The sequence below is a fragment of the Augochlora pura genome, chromosome 4 (genome assembly GCF_028453695.1).
Source record: "Augochlora pura isolate Apur16 chromosome 4, APUR_v2.2.1, whole genome shotgun sequence".
Lineage (NCBI taxonomy): Eukaryota > Metazoa > Arthropoda > Insecta > Hymenoptera > Halictidae > Augochlora > Augochlora pura.
In genome coordinates, this window is record NC_135775.1 from 25,240,034 (window position 1) to 25,261,883 (window position 21,850).

A 21,850-nucleotide genomic window follows, 5' to 3' on the forward strand; every position below is an offset into this window, starting at 1 on the left:
GCGCATATACACACGCACACATGGTTAACAAATGCTGGAGAGACTCGGTGCGAAGGAGAAGGAGAGAGAGAAAGGGGGGCCCGTTGCTAGAACGAGGCGAAGAAGTAGGGGCTAGAGCGCGAGGGAGGTTGTGAAAGAGAGACAGCAACCGGACACGATTGGCCCCTTCCGCCGTGTCAGCGGTGCCGATTGGCTCGCGTTCCCCGGAATCGTGTTATTTCAATCGATATCTCTTCGAGTAGCCGGCCGATTTTTCGTCGCGCCGCGTTATCAGCGCCTTTCCACCTTTTTTTTTCTTCCCCCGTTTAGCGCACGCACAGAGCGCGGGGCCGAACGCGGCGCGCGGCCAAGAAATCGCGCGCTCCGTGCCCCCCCCTTTTTCGCCACGGGGCTTAGTTCGCGAGAGACGCCACACGCTGGCGCACAGCGCTGCGTCCGCGCTTTTCTGATTCCACGGACGCGCCAGCTACCCCCCCGAAAGATTTTCCGAAAAACCGGCAACGCGGAAAAAACCGGACGTGAAACCGCAACGGTAGTTCGCGACCGAGAACCATCGCCGCCGGTTCCCAATCGTCGTCGTCGACCCCGATTCGATCCAGCTCCCTCCGCGCGAGCCGAAGCCGTTTCTCCCCCGAAGGGCCCAGGCCGCGCTTCCGGTCCCCCATCGCGCGTCGACAGGGCCCGACGAGGCTGGCCCAAGTGTACTGCGCCGCGAAAAATTGTGCCGCATTGCCGGGAGTTCGTGTACGTGCGGGTTCTGTACGTGAGAGCGATCGGGCCTGGCACTTCTTCCCGCCAACAGGACTAGCCGAGGCCGAAAGAGACACGAGTCCGCCGAGTCGTCGCCAGTTTGGCTAACTTTTACACGTAATTGTTCGGAAGCTGATCGGAGGGCGAGCCTCTCGAGGAGGGTTGCCGGTTACGGAGACACCTGGGTAGCGGGTCTACGCTTCCGCGGGGGCCTAGAAAATGTGAGCTCGAGAAAGTGGATGCTTGCCTTTCTCACACCGCGGGATACTGGTCCGGACAAAGGAAGACTCACGCCCTCGCCGGTTGCCGTAGAGCGCCTCTCACGCAACGGTTCTCCTCCTGTTCCGCTTGCGCGAAGACTGTGCACCCTGGAACATGAACGAACAGTAGAAACATACCAAATAGTCCAAAGAGAGATAGAAATCGAGAGAGAGAAACGGAGCTCGTCGACGGATTCGGTGGACGGAGCATGTTGTCGGGACCGAGGCCGACGACGTTGCGACCCGGGCCGTGGGCAGCCATGCCGCCACCAGAGACTTTCGTGTCGCCGTGCGTGGAGGGCGGGAGGGACTCTTCAGGTCGCGTGCTCGGGATTCTTCCCTGAAGATGTATGGCACCAATGAAAGCCACGGGCCGAACCAATGGCCTTGGACACAGCCTCCTGCGTCCCAACCGCTCCCGCCGCAAGCCCAGCATCAAAACCATCCCCGACCTCACCCCCACAACCATCCGAGCCACCCGCCGTACGTACCGCCGCCGTATCAGCATCCTCATCACCACTTGCCGCACGAGGTAATTATTGACGATATTCCGCAGCCGGCTCGGACCGGCCGTCTTCCCTACAACGACAAGAATCTTTCGAGAAACTCGCCGCCGCCGCCGCTCACTGGCCTGGAGACTCGGCCCGGACGGATTGCTGCCCCCGAATGCGTCCGCGATATTCCTCCCTGCGTGCATTTCGCCGGCGCACGTCGCCGGATGGCAATCCCGTCATCGGATGCTTTTGACCGGCTGCCCGGTTCCCCGAATCGGGGCGCAAAGGTTTTCGGGGTTTAGCGCGGGTTCCGTCCGTCTCTGTGGATTTTAATCGGTCGATCGATGCGGGTGATTCGACGAGGATGAAACGTTGCTCGTTCCATCGCGACACCAATGGCTTGGACTGATTTTAGGCAGAGCGTTCCGAACCGGGGCTTTCGGCTCTTCGAGGCTCGCTTTTGATGCAACTGCACTACGGTGCACTCTGTTCGAACACTGTGGATTTTAATCGCAAGATCTGTTTTCGTTTATCAGAAGTTAACCGCGGCTGGTTTCCAGTCCCATTTCAATGATCCCGTCGCGTCCCCCGCGTTCGCGAATTTCAATATCAAATTGCCGTCCTCGGTGTCTCCTGGGATCCGAGCGGAAAGCACGGTTTTCTGTGCCGCGTGCCCGAGACCTTCCGGTGTCTTCGGGATGTCTTTCTGGCTCGTGTAAACGATAATCGAGTGAAGCATCTGGCACACTCGCGGAATCGAGAATCTCCAGAGCTTTATCAACGGGTCCTCCGTTCCTATTCATAGCCCGGCCGCGCGCACGTTAAGCATTTAATTCGGCAGCGGCACGGGATCGACCGGTTTGATCCGCGCTATTAATAAACACGTCGAATCCAGACAACCCCCGAAAATACCAGTCAACGCACGACAGTCTCAAGGTCAAGGCTCGACCGTCACGCCACCCTGCAATCTCACGCTCGAAAAGGGATTCGACGAGAGAAGAAGAGAGAAGACAGAGAGAGAGAGAGAGAGAGAGAGAGAGAGACAAATTTTCCGCTGGAGAACGTCGCGAAAGAACTTTGAGACGTTCCGCGGGACCTCTGACCCTTTTATCTGTCTAATAACGTCGAATTGCCGGCTATCGCGAATTAGAAGCTCCGCGTCACGGCGTCGCGGATCGTTTACGGGGGGAACGACTGTACGGGCCTGGTGCCCGGAGTAGAAAGCGACCGGGTATGTAAAGCCGGTTCGTCGTTGCCCTCTTATTGGGCTAATCGACCGATCGGGGATTAGAGATTGTTACTGCCGTAGACCTACACGCCGAGGCGTGCACGCGTGATTAATATATATATCGCGAGGGAAACCTACGACGATCGCTTCAACTTGAACCGTCTACCGCCGCGCGATTCGTGCACACGATCGTCGTCCGACTATACGTGGTCGGCTCGAGCGCGCACGATCGTCCGACTATAGACGGCTCGCAGACGAACGTTCTACGCGCCTAGAAAATTTCTCGGCCCGCCGTTCGGACACGGTCTCGCACGGCCGACGACTGGGCCATTGACGCGGCTTCCCTCGGTCCCGTGGCTTGCGAGAGACGCTCAGGAAAGCGAGGAATCGTTAATTGGCCACGCGATCGCTCTCCACGAGGATGACAGAGCCGCGGAGGAGAGCCACTTTCTCTCCTCCCGCGGCGATCGTCGCGGAACAATCCGCCGACACCTTTCGCGACTCCAGGGCCGCATTTAGGATACCTCGTCTCTAAATTCACTCTACCCGTCCTCTTTTCAATTATAAAATTAACCAAACCACTGTTTGAGTTAGTAACGTATTAATAAGTACACAGAACTACGCACAAATGAAACACAAAGCAAAGGAAGAAGAACGAAAGAATGCGTTCAATTACGATCGTAATATTAGATATTACGAGCTAGCTTTTTTTTAAAAACAAATTGGTGATAGCAAACAGATGCAGCCGATATCGCGTAATTAATTCCTCGGAACAATGATCCTGGAACCTAGAGACTGGCATTAAACGAGGTTCGCACGTTAGTTCGCGAAGAAGCATTGTGATCGGAGTAGGCATTCGATGGACGAAGCCGGGGTTTTGCAATTCGTTCGACGCGCAGACGATTCGAAAACCTGTATGGAATTCAAACAACTTGTTCTATCGCCTTGGTACCGACGGGCAATTTGAGTAGCCTGCGCGTCGGCGGTCGTGGAACTCGTATACTATTTAATTAACTTGTTCGCCGTTATTCCTGCGATCGATGCGCGATTTCAGCGCACGTGATCTCTCGGCGCAAATTTCTTATTCGCCGTTGATCCTGGTTCCCCGCGTCACCGATTATTCGTACAAACTCCGTTCAAGCTGTACTGTCCTGCAGAAAACGCCGTAAACCGGGTTTCTATCAGCTGCTGCCCTCGCAGAAACTTGCAACTCTCTCTCTCTCTCTCCGGGCGGGCTAAGAGGGCCGAGGAAAGTAGCAAAGTCCGCAGCCGGTCTCCCACGCGTTCGATCCGCGAAAAATCGGTGGCGGTCACGGAAACGCTTCGAAATTCGTGCTACCTATACGGCCGGGGTCCGCCCACGTTGCACCCGTCAGGTGTGCGAGAGATTGGCCGCGCCAGGGTCACGGCGGAGGATCGGTGATTTCTTTCGCGATTCCAATGATCGGCGGCTTGGACATGGACAAAGAGATAGAGAGGGAGAAAAAAGGGCGGAAGATTTAGCAGATTAGAGGATCCGGGGGAAAAGGTCTGGCCGGTTTCTAGGTGTGATCGGCAGGTTCGCCTGCAGCAGGAAGCGATAGAGGCGGCGGATCATGGTGCCGCGATTCAGACAGATTAAAGCGGTCGCGATTATGGCGCGAGAAAGACGCTCGGATAGAGTGGCCGCGGCGAGAAAAGGTAGGAGAAGGTGGGAGAGAGAGAGAGAGAGAGAGAGATTGAGAGAAAGAGAGGCAGACGGTCCACCTTTTCCTTTATATTACGGCACTATTCGCGGCCACAGTTTAGACAGATAGGTGGGCAGAGGCAGGAGAGAATGAGTCAGGGAACGCTAGGTAGGTTAGATTGGACGTTGTCTCCGCTCTTGCACACGTGTACGGCCGGCGAGGCCTGTTTCCTCGACACGTACATAACCGCGCGCAGAACCGAGCGGAGCGGTGCCGAGCGGAGCGCTGCGGCGCACACATACCGGCGAGTTAATAGCACATGCGAGAAGTGCTAGATGGCCGGCGCGGCCTGCGTGGGTGGACGGAGCACACGTTGCGCCCGCAACGTCGTATGTGTGCCACGGAGAAAAGGCATATGGTCAGCAGGTGAGACCTTTGCTTTGTGTTCCAAGTGTATAAAGTAGCCTACTTCCCAGTGACCAATGTTATTCACCCGTAATTTACTGCGCCCGGGGAGAGACAAAGGGTTGCGCCGACACGATCCCGAAGTGGATCCCTTTTCGAAAAACCTGGACTTATCCCGCCACGAACGACTAAGATATCCTTCGGGAACGGGGTCTGCGTAATTTAGGGCTTCGCTCTCGTGATTGGAGGCTATTGGTCGATTTTTTTGTATGGTCTTTAGCTACCACTGATTCCTGGTTCTGATCTAAGATTCCGGCAGATTTCTTCCTCGAATAGCGCAGACAATTTTAGTCCTCGATGGTTTGTCATTTATTTGATTACTCATCGTAGATTAACAAAAGTATATCGCACTATTCAACGACATCCATTCAGTCGTAATTTACGAAGAAATAAATACATAGATTCAATCATCAGACGAACGCATTTTTCAATCCTCCATTGCTCGTCTTACGAACTTATCATAGACGCACTGTACTAGGAAAAATTGATTTACAATTCTCCTACAGAACGCATAAATGAAAGTATATACGCGTGAAGGGGTCAAGTAGATCCTAAGTGTCTTAAAACGTTCAGCACTCGGACGACCGTGCTCGAAGTAGTTCCGATCAAGGTTCCGTTCGGAAAGTCTTGATTGCCGCAAGTTTATGGCGGTCGATTAATGTTCATAGTTCCTCGCGTCAGGTGATATAAGGTCTAAAAATTGTTTTAACTCCCGGCCGGCGGCGAGCGGAGTCCGCGGTTTTGATTTAGATTTTTGAGAAAGCCCCGTGCGCGCGCGTCGAGGTTTATGGCGGTCGATCGCCATCGGTGGTGTTTTATGCTCGGTTCTACGCGGGTCCACGAGCCCGCGAGATTTATTAAGACGTTTATTGAGTCTCCAATTGATTTTCGATGAACGACGCTCATGAATAAATCAATTTATTCAGCAATGCGCCGCGATTGCAAGAAATCGGACACTACCGGCTCGATAAACGAGCATTAACGAACGTAAATTCGAGCGGAATTAGACGCGGCTGTCCTTGAAAACGTTCTCCTTGTAAGGGCTGGCGCGGAGGAGACGAATTTAGGCTAAGCATATCGCTAGCATAAATGATAAAATCGTGGTCACTCATTGCAGAGACATCATTTAAAGATTATAGAGAAAGCTATCGAATTAAAAAAATATTCAACTCCTTGTTATTTAATTCAGAAGTTAAATTAGCAACGCGAAAGTTTACAGTACTCTGTAACAAAGCTTCCAGCTCGTCCTGATTTTCGCTCGCTCGAATACCTCGCTAGATTCGCTCGATGCAGTTGCTCGATGCGCGAGGAATCTCCCCGAGCAAATATTGGCAGAGTTATCTAAAACATCAATATGCCTATTGTAGGAAATATATCGCAGCGACGACTCGGAAATGTTCTTCGGCTTGGAACGAAGCGACTCCGTAAAAATAGCAGCACGAGACTTCTGTTTAACGGGCGCCGGGGCGGCGTGGGGGAAGGGTTGAGTCGAGGGATGCTTCTTAGGAAATACACAGGGTGTCGGTTGATATATTTTTCCATTATTAAGGACATTAAGCCGGCGGGCCGAGAGCAACTCTTTCTCCACCCCACCCCACTCTTATCTCTCTCTCTCTATTTCTCGCTCGGATTCTCTCCTTTTTTTTCCGCGACGGCGATAAATCAGAAAAAAAGATTCCTTGTGGCCCAGGCCGACGGGGACGCAATTTTCCGTCTGCCGGGAGATAAAAATTTGATTAATGGACGTATGGCGTTCGGAGTTCGGGAAAAAGCCCTGGCCGGCCGGCCGCCGGCTTAGTGGGTCGACTTAATTAGTATACGCTCAAAAATCACGGCCACAGGGAGGGGGGCGGTGGATGGTGTCGTCTCTTCCCGGGAACTTTCCCCGAAAAAATCTCGACGTCCACTCGAGACGGTCGTTAAAAATTCGCAACTCGACTTCGTCGCCATCGAGTCTCTCTGTCCGCCCCCCATCCCCCTCCCCGCGCCGGCCCTCTCGACAACGCGCGCCGCAACGTCGGCTCCAGTCGCGAAGAAACGCCGACGACCGCGCGGTCCGCGGGCGGGACGGAAAAATTTTCATTAAAAACAAAAAATGCGCGACAGCCAGCCGGAAGTCGCGGGGGCTGCCGCCGCCCCTCACCCCCCCCCCCCCCCCTTAGCATCCGGTTCCGAAATTTTATTCAAATCTGGGGACGGGACAGGAGTCGGATTGATTTGTCTCCCGGGCGCAGGAAGAAGAGGCCCGGGGGGTGGCGAAAAAACGAGGAATAAAATCGCGTCGCAGGCTCTCCCTCTCCCACGGGGATTAAGAATCAGGGATGCGCAGTGTCGAAGGTCGCCCGTCAAATATCCACCGACGCGTCGCGACGCCGAAGAAAGGGTTGGAAGTCGTGGAAACTTGAGAACCCCCGGTGACAATTTCAATTCTCTCTCGCTCTCCGCCGCCTTCTTCTTCTCTGGTCGACTACTCTCTCTCTCTCTTTCTCTCTTTGCCCGTCTTTGTCGCGGGCCGAAGGGTGGCCCGAGCTAAGATTCTTAAAACTTCTCGCGAGATTTTTCGATTTTAATTACAGTTTTAACATATTTTAATAAAATCCTCCGCAGTCCCTCCGCTGTCTCCTCGAGGAACGGTCGCCTTTCGTTCCCTTCTTTAATTCCGACGAACTTCTCTCGACTCTCCTCTCTCTCTCTCTCTCTTTCTTTCTTTCTCTATCTCTATCTCTTCCTTTCTCTCTCTCTCTCTATCTCTATCTCTTTCCCCGTTTGCCGCGGACCGTGCGCCCGTTTTAAACGTTAACCCTTTCGTTCGTTCACCTACACCCGCGCCATCGGCGAGCAACACCTGTTCCCCGAACGAGAACCCGAAATCAAGCGTTCCTCGCCGTTCCACCCGCCGGTGTGCCCCCGGCCCTTGCAGCAGTTTCGCGTTCCTCCTGATCGCCCCGTACACGTACCGTCCACACAAGTCCAGCGCTACGCAACGCTCGGGTCTGTTCCCTCGCGTTACCGTGGCTTACGTGGCCCCCGCTCGTTGCGCACCCACACACACGCACACGCGGCAAGGCGGCGATCGCACGCACACGCGCGCGATCCGAAAAACATCGATCGGATGGCTGCTTTCGAAAAGCACCGCGAGCACGGACGTTGACCCCTTCCCGCGCGGCCAGCTGTTACGGGGCCGCCTATGAATTTCGTCGGGAATCGACTGCAAATCGACTGACAGCGTGTGCCCGGTTTACGCGTGGCTTTCTGGGACCGTGGCCTCCGAAGTGGGAAGCGAGAACGAGTTCTCGACGATTTTTACGCGAGCCACGAGAATCCGGCTCTGGAAAGGGTTGCGCCGTTGATTTGCCGATGGTGATAGGATCGTGTAGGAATTGTCCAGGGAGGATGTCTTGGTTTTAGAGAAGCGGAGACGTAGGAATTTCAGCTTGGTTTGGTTATATTGTTCTCAGATGAATTTTTGGTAATTTATTTAGGATTGATAATTTATAGAATTCAATTTCAGGATCCTAGTTTACTAACTCGTTTGAATCGTAGCGCTTGGATCATTGATTATTCAATTTAAAAATGAAAATTCAATGTCAGTGGTCTAGCTGAGTGTCTAGAGTCCCACCTCAATTAGACCACTTTGACCACCGACTTCCACCTAGAAAAATTAACACCTAGTACCAATAGGTGCTAGTTAATCCCTATGCTGCGCCGAGTCCGTGAAATCGTCCTCCGAATCGGCCGAAATCGACCTCAGAAATCGTCCCGAAAAAAATCCGATCGAAACGCCGAGCCCCCCGCGACAATGTATCGAGCACGTTCGCGTAAGTATCGGCTGCGTTGCGTCATCGTGCGTGAACTTTTAATTAATGGATCGCGCCGGGAGCTGAAGGCGAAATCGGGGGAGTGAACGGCGTCGTACGAACGAGTCGAAACTATCGCGGTGCACAACAGGCGACCGCTGGTTTCGCCTATGAATAAATCAGAAGGCAAACGATCACCGCAACGGTCCGCGAGCTCGGACTTTTCGATTCTCGTCATCCGATAATTGCATGAGAAAATCATGAGGATCGCTCGAACCGTACACAACCGAACAGGGGAGGCCGCGGCGACTGCCTGGGACCTGCGATATTCATCGCAAACTGTTTCCGGCGACCGGTTTCGCTCTTTTGGAAAACTCTGTTCTTTCCAGTTTATATCCTTTCAATTCCATCAATCCTTTTCCTTTCAATTTTACATTATTTTATCGCAGAGAATTATTCTTTACAATTTTTCATCCCTTTATTGAGCTAGATTATTAAATAATTTTACCTTTAATTCACTCAGGTATTTAGAAATTTAAAACAAGAGTTAAGTTTCAGTGATGGAGAAAATTTCCTGTCGAATCCGTAGAATCATTTTTATTTCCGTGGAGAACTCGTCTCAATGATTTTGTGTCCGATGTAGATCGACTCCAATTTGTACACCAGGACAATTTCAATCTCGAATTCGCTTAAAGCAATCTTGTGCTGAAAGTATTTTCCTCGGGAGACTAGATTACGTTTCGGAGTCTTGAGTGATCCGACAAACGAACAATAGGGCAAGCTGATCAATTGCCTTTCGTTTGTGTTGGGATATAATTAATTTTATACATATCGAATGAGACATATCAATTTTTGTCGTTCAAAGATAAAGAGGATAAAACAAAAATGATATATTATTCGATAAATATAAAATTAATTCTGCTTGGATCAAAGACAGAGCCACTCTATAGTAAAATAACCAGCTTCAGTTTCCTATATTCTGATCTTTTATGTTGGATATTCGAAAAATGCGCTGTGTCAAATCTGCGCTTCCTAGTTTCCTAAAATCTTCCCTTTCAATTCTTCCAAGCAATTCGAAATTCGAAAAGAGGAACGGATGGATAAGGTCGCAGGTAGATCGCGGCGCGTTCCCCGCCAACGATTCAGGGGTAGATGGCGATCGATGGGGATCGATACGCGGTCGGGTTTCCCGTCGATCAGCCATCCCCCGTAGCTCGGCCAAAAGTGCAGCGTACCAACTAACCCCGGCAGTTCTTCTCGCAGATCTTCATGCACAAGAGCGCGATGCAGATGCACGCGAGGGAGCTGGGCGCGGCGGGTGCCCTGACAGCGAGGCCAGGCGGCGGCGTGGCCGGCGGACTGGCGGGTCTCGGGCCGATCGGCGTCGGGCCGGGCGGCATGATCGCCGGCAACGAGGTAAAGCCGCACCAGTGCCAGCAATGCCTCAAGTCATTCTCCAGCAACCACCAGCTCGTGCAGCACATCAGGGTCCACACCGGCGAGAAACCGTACAAATGCAGCTACTGCGACCGCAGGTTCAAGCAGCTCAGCCATGTACAACAACATACCCGCCTGCATACGGGTGAGTAGAGGAGAGAGCCGGCTATGCCCTAACCTACCGTCGTCGTAACCGACGGGCCAATTCCTGCCGCCTCGGACCGGCAACGGTCCTGACCTCCAGGAATGGCAGGATTTTTGACGGGACCGCGATCGATCGGCCGCGACCGACCGATCTACCCGTCACCGAATTCTGGCCTACCCAACTGCTATGCCTTGCGGACCCCGAATTACACCCTGCGGAACTTCGCGCGGGACTTCTTTATTCTTCTTCTTAAATCGTGATCGAATAAAATATTATTTTAATATCGGTTGCAAATAAAATAACTTCACCGTCTATTAACCTTAACTTTTCTAGAATTTACAAACATTTCGTGAACATTTTAACACAGTTTTCTCAATATACAATACTCGATAAATTATCCTTTTTTTTCCTATTCGCGAGAATAAATTAAAAGTCAACGAATCGGACACTGTATTAATAATTTTTATAATTCATACCTCGCGATCTTTTAAACGTTTTCGTACGTGATAGCGCGAGGTTCCGCAGTCGATTCTTTTTACGGAATCGATCGTCGAGGAGACAGATAGCGGGTACTGCTTTTATATAATTGCCGGCGATATCGATACGCGACCGTCCGCAGACTAATTACCGCGGGGTTTTACGAGCCAGCGAAATGGTTTATTACATGAAACACGTCGCGGACGATTATTCTTTTTTAAACGAGACTGACCGCGCGGAGAAGCGTTCTTAAACCGAAACACAGCCGCGATAATGCTAGGTAAAATCGGACAAGCGTGCTCTCTAAAGGAAAATAGATGAAAAATAAAATAAAAAAAGAAAGGAGAAACGATAATCGCAGCCGCGCCGCGAATGATTAAATTCCCCGGGGATCAAAGCAGGGGATCTTCCGTAACAAGATATCCGCGATATCGCATTATTTTACATAATCGGTATAACAAGAAATTCGATTTGCGAATTTCCCAATTGCGAAATCCACTTTCATAGCTGTCCCCGATAACGGTTTATCGAATTAACACACTGATACCATCGAAATCCGTGCGACGAGATTCGGAGGGAAGAGTGATCGCGCGATTCCCGGATCTATAAAGAGACAACAAGCTGATCAAATATTGCCTAACGCGTTTAACCCTTTGCGGTCGAGTGGCGACTCTAAGGCGCCGCTAAAAATGATCATGCCACGTTTTAAAATAATTTCTATCAAATTCACTTATATAAAATTCAATTTCATATAAAATGCTCCAGGTTATACAAAATAGAATCACTGTGAGTCTGAAAAAATATTTCGTATATTTTGACTGCAAAGGGTTGAACCTCCGCCACGAATATAAATGTCAGGGGAGAAAAATCAGCTTTACGTAAAAAGAAAAAAAATAACAAAACTGCGAATCATTGGTTCGACATATTTGAAATCGATGCTCTTAATTCCGCGCGTCGTTTCATGGTGCATTGTGAAGCTGCGAACAAGTGGTGCTCGCGGCTGGATTGCCGAATTTAACGGTGGCATTCAATAGACGAATAGAAAGAGAGAGAGAGAGAGAGAGAGAGAGGGAGAGAGGGAGGCTTTAGGGCCGCGAAACTTCGACTTTTTCGGGGGACACGGCCGACCGGCGTTGCTCTATTCATTCGGCCGCGCTGCGAAATCATTCGATTCCCGTGGAATCACGAATGCAAAGTCGCGGGCGGGCGTTGCGGCTCGGCTCGGCTCGGCGCCGGGCTGGGCCGGGCCGGGCCGAGGCTTAATGCATGCATTCAGCGTGCCCGGGACTGATAGTAAATTCTATGAATACCGCATTGCATCGCGGCCAGTCGATAATCAATAAATTAATATACTATTATAATGTGTGTCCGCGCGATCCCGCGTTCCGATTGCGGCTAATTTTAATGCGTCGCGCGGCGCCCAGCACCGGCCAGACAGAGCGAGAGAGAGAGAGAGAGAGATTGCTCAACTCCCGGGGCCTGTTCCCTTCGAGCCAGTCCTCGGGTTCGCAAGATCAACGTCCACGTTCCGAAGCGGAATGCTTCTCGCGAGCCGCGATTTACGCGGGCAAACGGCGATCGAAGCGATCGAGAGACCCGGTCTCTCTCTCTCTCTCTCTCTCTCTCTATCTTTCTATAGCTGTCTATCTGTCCATCCACCTATCTCTCTCTCTCTATCCGCCTCTAAGAATAGCAGTGACGGAGGAAAACACGGTCGAGGGAGCCGTAATAATGAGAAAATTCGACGGCAAAGCCAGCCCAGCCGGTCGGCGAGCGAACGGGTCGCGCCCGGGTTGAAAGAATTTCATTAAGGGATGAGCGTAGTCAATCGGAAGGTATTAGCCCGGCGAAGAGCGTACGGTCAGCAGGCGCCGCGTGCGACTGGACCCTCCGGAACACGTTCTAAGATCGCTCGCTTCCGGCCGTGGAAAAAGAAAAACCGAAACCTCGTCGGTATGCCAGCTATTTAATCGAAACGCCCCGGACTCGGAACAATCGATTCCTAAGAAAACACATTCCATGGAAATCAGCTACGGGAAAAACCAATTTTAAGAGAGATCGACTTGTCCGTTGGTCCGCCAGCGAATATCGAGTTCGATCGGCTATGATATTTCTCACGACTCCGGGAGCAAAGCTGAACAAACTTTGTCGCGAGATGAGCACGGAGTATACTGATCACGTGGAATACGGAAAAGCAGGCGCGATTGAAAAATTTATGAATTTGTGTTTAATTGACGCAATGTCTTCTGAAGGTGTTAATATCAGAGAAGAAGTGCTTTTTTAGTGAAACAGATTAATTTTTAGCTCGCGCGAGAATCCGCGGTTTTATAATGCATATTTTACTATGAATCTGTGGCATCCAGGATTCTCTGAAATTTGTCTGATATTTCGATAATTGATAGCAGCGTAGCTTCTGTAATTATTGTCAATTAAAAGTTCAATCACATCTCAACGAGAACATATCGGTTGCAGCATAACTTCCGATGCTCTTTAATGCAGTCTGCAATCTTAGAAAATCGCATATACTATGAGCTACTGGTCGAATCTACGGGCTTGCTATAACATTCGAAGTTTTTAATCTACCATGAACTTATTGCCGTCCGATTTCTATAAACTCCTCGACGAAGATCATCGCAAGCGCGAACATGTCCAGCGCAGTGACGAGAGCTAGCCACGAGAATCGATGTTAAACATACAATCCGTATGCAGCGACAGTGTACACAGTTAAAGAGATGGAGCGTAATAGAAGCAAGCGGAACAGTAAAAGGAGAAGCAAAAAGAAAGTAGAACAAATATTGTCCGACGAAGATAGAGCCCGAGAATAATGCGAAAATAGATGAGGAACGTTAAAGTACGCGATACCGCTATGTAGATGATTATGAAGAGCAAATGTAATGGCAGTCGGTGTCGGGAAGAATGAAGCGAATAAAATCTAAAGAAAAGAGGAACAGCGATTACGGTGCTGCTACTCGACGCGTCGATTTGTCACTGTGAACATTTAAATAAATTTATGGCGGAATGTCCGACGGCTTAGGCTGAACTCACCCTATCATGTTATTTAATTTAATGCTAGCTTCGCAGAGTAGTGACAGCAACTGCGTTCTCTTAAATATAAAAATAACGAGGAAATGTTTGCTCAGAATATTCGGCGATTTTTATTATAATATATATCCAAGGAAAGAAATTTATTAAGTAAATTCTTGTAATTGTATCTTTATGATTTTGACAATGAGAAATTAGAGAGGTTGATACGAAAATGATTGAAATTCTGAAGGCTCTGAAGTGTAAATTATGATAAAAATGTTACAAAGTTTAAACGAATGGATTTAGAGTGATAGGGCGAGTGGTAAAGCAAGTCGAATCCGAAAATAATGAAATCCTTTGCGAGAGAGGGGACGGGGAAAGATTCGGGGGGTAGAAAAATGCGAAAGGTTGTTCCTTGACCGTGTTGAACGAGGGCTGAATCGTGAAAAAAAAAAAGACGACGGGCGGACGTTGATTTCGCCGGGCTCGTTTCAACCCCTTCGGGTGGTCCCTTCTCGACGAGCGGCAACGAGCAAGTAACTACTGCTCAGCCACCCCTTACATTAATAATCACCCTTCCCGCGTGCCGGGCTCCCGCTCCGCGGCTGGTACTTCAGGCTGACGTCGTTGTGACGCGCATCTATCGCATGCACCGTGTGCCGTTCTCATTGTTTCCCTTTGCGGTCTATATCTTTATCGATGCAACGAAACAACGTTGCAGTGGGCGGCGCGGAAGAGGGCGGCGGCGGCAGGGGGGGGGGGGGGCTTGCCCGGAAACCGGAAAAACCGGGGGAATCGTTCGAATATCCCGCGCGGTTCGAGACCACCCACGGGAACCACCCCGGAGCGATTCGCGGCACGCGGACTTCTCGCGGCGGAAAAATCGCGCGGGTATCGCGTTCCCCGCCGAAATTCCTTTGCCGGATTCCGGCGCGCGGCAGTTATTTTCCCCGAACCGGTACCCGCCGATATGCTTCCGGGGGGAGGCATTTGCATGCCATATTGATTTCTCGTTTCGCGGGCGAGAGCGAGAGATCTCTGTGCGGGCGTGACGGGGTCGCGCGCGCGGGCCGGATCGGGCCGCGCGCGCCGCCCGCGATTGGCCGGTCAAAGTCAAAAAACGCGCGGGAATTTACGAGCGCTGCGGGGTCGCGCGATTCGAGAGACCAACCCTCTCCCGCGGCCGGACACTCCCGTGAGCGTTGATTATAGCGTCCGAGAGAGTTACAACAATTTCCCTGGAACGGGGCACGGCGTGCGCGTGCATATATGTATGGGAGCGGGAGCAAGAGCCAGAGCCCGAGCCCGGCCGTATATACATATATAATGGCGAGGCTATAAAATTTGCAACGCGCGTATATAATTCATTAACCGAAATTCGACTCGGCACTAGCTCGCGTTGCAATGGCCAGGCAAAACGAGAAACGAACGGGCGACGAGGGAGGGAGGGAGGGAGGGTGGAGGTTGTCCGGTTGTCAGGGGGTTGGGGTGGGTGGGGCGTCGGACGGGCTTGGAGCGAGAGACGCGGCCGAGGGTGGCAGAAACGAAGGACAGCGAATATAATATCGGTGAGTGTCCACGATATCGATAGCTGGTCAATAGCTGCAGCCTAGACAAATACCTGGCGAGGGTGTACAGTCCGTACGCTCCCCTCCCCGATCGTGGAGCGAGCGCGAGGGTGACCGGGGGCCGGCCGGCCAATGGGATTCCGTCGCGCCCCACCAGGCGGTCGTCCCGCGAAAAAGCGCGGGAATTTTTCGATCGCCCGATCGCTCAATAATGGAACCGAAGTTACGCGCCGCCACCGTCGCACGCGCGCGCTGCAAGCTCTCCGCTACTCTCTCTCTGCTCCGCCACCCTCGGCCAACCTCACTTACTCTCTCACTCTCTCACTCTCTCTCTATCTCTCTCTCTTGCCACCGTTGCATCCTGGCACAATCGCACCGACACACACACACACACCGACGCGCCTACACCAACACAGAAACCGGGTAGAGAGACACATAGGCCAGGGAACCGTGGCGAACCGGCACACGCATGGGGCTGCTACGGGGACACAACCGGCGCGCAGCAGCTTAATAAATAGCCGCACGCATTCGGGAACGTGTTCCCCGGACACACGACAGCGTTGTTCGTATGCAACCGGCCAGAGGCTACCAAAGATTATCCCTTCGGCAACGAGGAAAACTCAATTTTCATGGGGAGCGAAATCTAATGATCGGGACCGCGCGCGCGCGCGCGCCCGCTCGCTCGCTCGCCCTATGCGCCAACGGAATTAATCGGTTTTCCTGATCGCTGCCAGCGGTCGCGTTACCGCCCGACGCCCACGCACAACGCCGACCGACAGCCTTTTTCTTTTTTCTTCATTCGCGTTCCCTCCGATCGCGAGCCGAATCAGCGTCCGGACGCCGCTGATCTCCAGGGAATTCTAGCCTTTCGACCGGTCTCCCTCGAAACCCCGGCCACGGTCGCGCTCAAATGCTCGGAGATCTCCGGCGATCTTTGCTCGCTGTGCAACGTTCTATAGAATTTGAAATGCATACTCGAGATGGGTGCAGCGCGATTCAATGCTCTCGGCTATATAAAACTCGCAAACTATCGGGTCCGTCGAAAAGTTCTTTCGTTCTTTCAACGGGAAAATGAAAGACGATTTTTGTGAATGTTCGGGGCAAATGAATGGCAAACCTTTTCATTGAATATACTTTTTTAGCACCCTTACAAGACGAGAGATACGTGTTGCCATTTGCCAAGACAGTAGGCTTGCTCCGTGAATTGTAACCGTTTGCGACTCTAAAACAAGTCGTTGATTTCCGCGCGGAGTTGCCAGCAGCAAACCAATAAAGGGGTGCGCCGAAAGTGCCGTGTTAAAATTCGATAGAGCAATAACGATGGCCCTGTTAATAGACGGCACATTAGATCCGAGAGACGAGTCCATTAATACCGATACAGGCGAGGGGCGGTCGCGGGGGCTGTGAAAGCCGGCTGCTCCCGAGCGATGGCCCGACCGTTTGAAAAAAGGAGCACGTCCTCCGGGTGGGGGTGGGGAGGTGGGATGGGCGGCGAAATTGACCGGACAATTTTAAAGCCCGGTTAAGACCGCGAAAAATTGCCGTATCGTCGGTGCATGAATAAAAATTAACCTTTCCCCTTTGAGGCAGGCCGGGTGTCGCTTCCCGTTCCTCGTCCACGTTTCTCGTGCACACGCTCGCGAGCTAATAGAAGGGGTTGAAATCTGCGAGCGGGGAAAAGAGAGAAGCGGAGGAGGAGGAGGAGGAGGAGGGAAAAAAAGAACGGCGGGAGGGCGACGGGTGGAGAAATAATCTGGAAATCAGAGCCGCCCGTGCCTCGTCCTCGACATCGTTTCCGGTTCCCGTTCGAGTCGGCAGTGACCTCGTGACAGGGCCGCGAACTCTCATCGAGCCACCGACCAACCCCCCATCACCCCGTCGTGCCTTCTTTCGCCGTCCTCTTTTCCAAGCTTTCCGCCTGCCTCCTCGGCCGCCCCTCCGCGCCCCTGCCTGCTCTCCCACTTTTAATTCGCTAATTTCACCCAGTTAAGAATTTATGCGACGGAATGTCTCGCCAGACGTCTCGAGAAAAATCAAAGCGGCGCAACGCGGAAAGAACGCGCTCCCGGCTCCCTACCCGTCCCTTTATCACAAATGACGCGGAATGAAAGATTAAACAAAAGCGGCGAACGCTTTGCCCGCGTCTGGAAAAACTTGACAGGGTCGGGCGGAAAGGGGGGGTTCGGCGACGGTAACACGGCCAGAGGTAATTTGCTGCCCTGCCTTAGAAATACGCGCGATTTTTCTTCAAAGCTCCGACTCGCGAGAATTCTTTGACGCGGTCGCCAACGGTCGACGATACACGCGAGTCGCGTTTTTCAAAATTTTCACTTGTTTTTTCGAACGTGATCTGTACGTTACAAAATACTAAAAGAGAACAAAAGAAATATTTTATAAATTATAAGTGCAACAAATTATCTTAATAGTAAATCTGGTCGGTGAAAAATAGTACTCCTCGTTCTTCGCAGTAAGAAAAAGGCGACTCTCCATGCTAATTAATTTCTACTCCCTTTGAAAGTTAACAACATCGCTTTTATCGATATATTTATTATCATCGATATATAGACAGTATAGCCAGAAAAATAGCCACACTAATAGCCACGAATATGTGTTCACAACATAATTCAGTAATTATAACTAAAAACTCCATCTGTTTCGAACTCACCGCTCCGTAATTAATTTAGTAACTGCGCTGATTCAGTCACTGGCCGATTATTAACTCGGCGTCGAAAAATGCGACGTAACACGGTATCGGACATATGTAGTACGTCGTCGAAAGAATTCGTTCGCCACCGTCGGTGCCGCTATTATGGACTCGAATAATCGATAACCCGGTATCTCGCTCCGGCCGTGGTACATATCTATCCTTTATTTTTTTTGTTTGGACAAATTTTCCATTTGGACGCGATTAACCGTGCGGACCGGGGGAATGCGATTCCTTTCCGCGGCGTTGCTTAATTAATTCCCGTAATATGTGCTAATCAACTTACCCGGTACCCCGTTATCGTAAATATTTTAACGGCCGATATTAATCCTAATATTAGTTTGCGCGCCGGCTACGTAAATCACTCCGCCGCGTACGGGTATATACGTATCGAGATCGGCTCGGTCGGCCGCGCGGAAAGGATTTCGTTGCCGAAACAACGGGATCGCGATTTTCTCGATCGACCCGATCGGATCTCGGCCGCCCTCGCCGATGGTACTTGCACGATTATGCAACAGCCGCGGATGCGCCGATTCCGATTTGCCCGAATTCGAGCACCGACGATACAACGATATCCTTCTGTTTCCGAACAACGCCATTTTTATCTCCGCACGAAGTTATTGCAATTCGCTTTACGTATCGACGCGTCGTTTAATTCCGTCGGGATATAATTAGCGTATAAGAGACTGTCAAAAATTTTATATTATTCAACAAAGGGTCTGTTCGATAAACGAAGCACACGCGAGTATTGATTTCCGCCGGTTGTATGGGGGGAGTCTTTAGTCTTGATTTCGTGAAATGTTTTATGAAACTGGTTTATCGACGCGTGTGTTTGTACAACGATCTACGGTCCGACTACAATTGCTCCGTCTATATTATTTATTCGTAATCGCTGCAGAATTCGATTTGGCTCTGTTGTCGACGACGAGAAATCGTTTTGCATCGAGGTCCACGTTGCAAGTAATCGACTAGTAAAATGCGATCTAAACGCGAAGCACAGATTTGTATAAATTTCCCTCGAACGTTAATAAATCACGAAATTCGTATTAAAAATCTATCGCACTTAAAATTCCGATTAAATCTCTGAAAATCTGTTAAAACAGCGATCTGAATCGTTTTAAATCGACGAACAGTTAGCAGAGTATCGAAAAGAACCTGTTATCGCGAAAAGAAACTGTATCAATGGCAACAAGCATAATCTGGCCTCGCGGAAGGAAGAACGCTCCGGCTAACTGAATTATCGTGGAAAAAAGCATCGCGACGGGTCTCTTGCGGCGCGCGCGCACGGATAGAGACGGAGGCCGAGGTAACGGTCAGAAAATCCTATTCCCCCGATAGCGAGGAGAAAGGCAATTAAACCGTTAAAAGGTAAAAGGTAAGGATAATTAAAAGTCGAAGATACCGTATGGCCTGGCCGGAAAATGAACGCAGTCATGCCGCATATGCGCGGACCGGGGCACGGGAGGAGACGGGCCCGAGAAATAGAACCGTGCCCGTGGACAGGACGAAGAAGGGTGCCCCCGGATCTATTCTAATTTTCGACGAACCCTTCCGCGACGATGCATTTTTTCCGTGAGGGTTAATTTGAATAGGGTCTCCGCGCGGAGGCCAGAACGCACACTCACGTCGGGGGATGCCTCGTGTACGCCTACGCTTTTTTTTTCTCTTTGACCTACTCTCTCTCCTCTCTTTTTTTCTCTCTCTCGTCTTTTTTTGTCTCTCCTCTCCTTTTTTCTCTCTCCGCGCGTACACGTGTGCCCCGTTTGCTCCTTCACGAGCACAATGACCGGCTTGATTGTCGATTTTTTTTTTCGGCACGGTTTTTCGGTACGTCGACTCCTGTCACGTTTCCTCTCTTCGGTTCGGCCCCGGCGATGGGGTGGGTTTCTTTTTGTTGCATCGCGAAGCGGAAGCCGCGATTCGTTCGACGATCACGAGGCGTTGTCGGGTTCTTGCCACGTCATTTTTTTAAGGTCACCTTTCAACGATCGCGAGCATTATTGTCGCTGTGCGCCGTTCGCGATCCGAGATAAGCAATCTTCCGCGCGATGTTTGCTCGGTGCCTTGTTGATAGATCAGCGCGAAGAGCAGCCGGTCTATGCCGGCGAATTTTCGAGTGCCTCGCCTCGGCTGCTCCGCGCAAATATTTCCGCGAACCGGTCGCTGATTGCTAACTTTATTAACCTGCGAAGGTCCGAGGAATAAAGGCTGCCGGGGAGGAGAAAGGATCCGCACGGTTTTCTCGGAAGAACTCGCACGAAAATGTGGCTCGACCTTCTCGCGAAGTTTCCTCGAAGAAAACCTTTGAATCCAGGAACGGTGGAATTTTTTAAAACGCGGAACGGTGGGACAGTAGCTTGGAACGTTTATCAGACAGGAAATGATTAGGTGAATCGAATAGATAAAAAGTATACGCTGTTGCAACGTTCGAGCAACTCTCTGCGTTCCGTTTCCTTCGAAAATTTTTTTCTCCGCGTAGACGATTGTTGAATAGTAATTGCGGCACGCCGTCGACTTATGTAATTCGCGGCATTGACTCTCTGCTCGCGTTAACACTGACATTAGATATTATTTAGCACTAAACCGGTGGAATTTTTCCACTCGAATTTTTCCGATCGAAACAATCGCTTGGGGAACGCGGCAAAAATCGCGATGGACGTCCAAGGTTCCGTCGCCGTGGAAATTGCGCGTTCCGTAGCGTAATATTCTTTCAGCGATATAGATATACACTATATATATTCAACGAGCTATTAGTTTTTCAAAAGCGCGTAAATCTGCACCGCGCTCACAGATTGTTGCCATGAGAGTGACTTTTTTCTACGCGTTATCTTATCGCGCGTTACTGATATAGAATAGAATCCGAGATGCACTCGTCCAATAAGTGTTCTTCGAAACGTAAAAACGTGAATCGACGTGCACTTTTCCGTTCTACGTGCGTCGTCGAAAATTCGCGAGAACGCAGAAAAAATGTCTTGCGACGGTTTAACCCTTTGATTCCCGCGGAAACGAGCCGGCGATTTTAATGTCGTGTCGGAGATACGAAGCGGAGGGACGAAATCTTTTAAAATTCTTAAAGAGACCCGACCCTTTCGTCCCTCGGCTCGCGACGGAGTCTTCAACCCTTTCGCATTACTGACTTACTTTCGCGGCCCTTTGGGGAACGCCGAACTTTCTCGCGACGAGACGCGTCTTCGACGAACCCTCTGCGACTCGTTTTGTTTGCTTCCGAAATGAATCGCGTAACTGGAGCGACGGGGAAACTGGATCTCGCGTGGTGTCTCGCGACGCCGAAATCATTCGCAAACATCCACTGTCGCGATACCGGTTTATACAGGGTGTCCGGAAGGGTTGGGACCAAAATTCGAGAACGACTCGCGTCAATAATAAGGAATAATTATAAAAATATGACAAGAATAGAAGATCGTCTTTAGGAATTAATTCGCGATGCATTTATTATCAATTGCAATTTTTCTGCAATTATTCAACGTTTCTTCCAACTATTACAATAAATTATAAATATCTCCGAAAGCTTACACCTTCTTAATAAACCATAGTTAATGTAAACTTTTATATCGTGTTCGGTCGCAACATTTCTAGACACCTCATTGTTCGATTCGAATATTTCCTGGTAACGGCATTAGACATCTCCAAATACAGATTTCGCGATGCTTAGATCTCCTCTATAATTTGATAATATTATTTATAGTCGGCTAAACTTGTTGACTCAACACAGCGCGGGCTCCTATTTCTGGCAATTTGCGAAGCGATTCCGAACTTTCGGCCGATAAAGCGTAGCTGGCAGAGCTATTAAAATGATTCTCCAGGGAACATTGA

The 21,850-nt window shown here is 50.6% G+C and overlaps 1 protein-coding gene across 1 annotated transcript; it reads left to right on the plus strand.

Annotated features, from left to right (window-relative positions):
- The first annotated feature begins 461 nt into the window (after positions 1–461).
- Positions 462–13,545, plus strand: LOC144468546 (uncharacterized). The gene is made up of 3 exons (XM_078178103.1): positions 462–1,542; positions 9,925–10,243; positions 13,430–13,545. The coding sequence occupies exons 1-3, from the start codon at positions 1,357–1,359 to the stop codon at positions 13,543–13,545; spliced, it is 621 nt and encodes a 206-aa protein (XP_078034229.1). The 5' UTR covers positions 462–1,356.
- Positions 13,546–21,850: the final 8,305 nt, after the last annotated feature.

Coding starts and splice junctions, on each gene's coding strand:
- LOC144468546 (XM_078178103.1), top strand. CDS start 1,357: ATGTATGGCACCAATGAAAGCCACGGGCCGAACCAATGGCCTTGGACA. Junction 1,543..9,924: donor ATCACCACTTGCCGCACGAG/GTAATTATTGAC, acceptor TTCTTCTCGCAG/ATCTTCATGCACAAGAGCGC. Junction 10,244..13,429: donor ACATACCCGCCTGCATACGG/GTGAGTAGAGGA, acceptor ATCCGTATGCAG/CGACAGTGTACACAGTTAAA.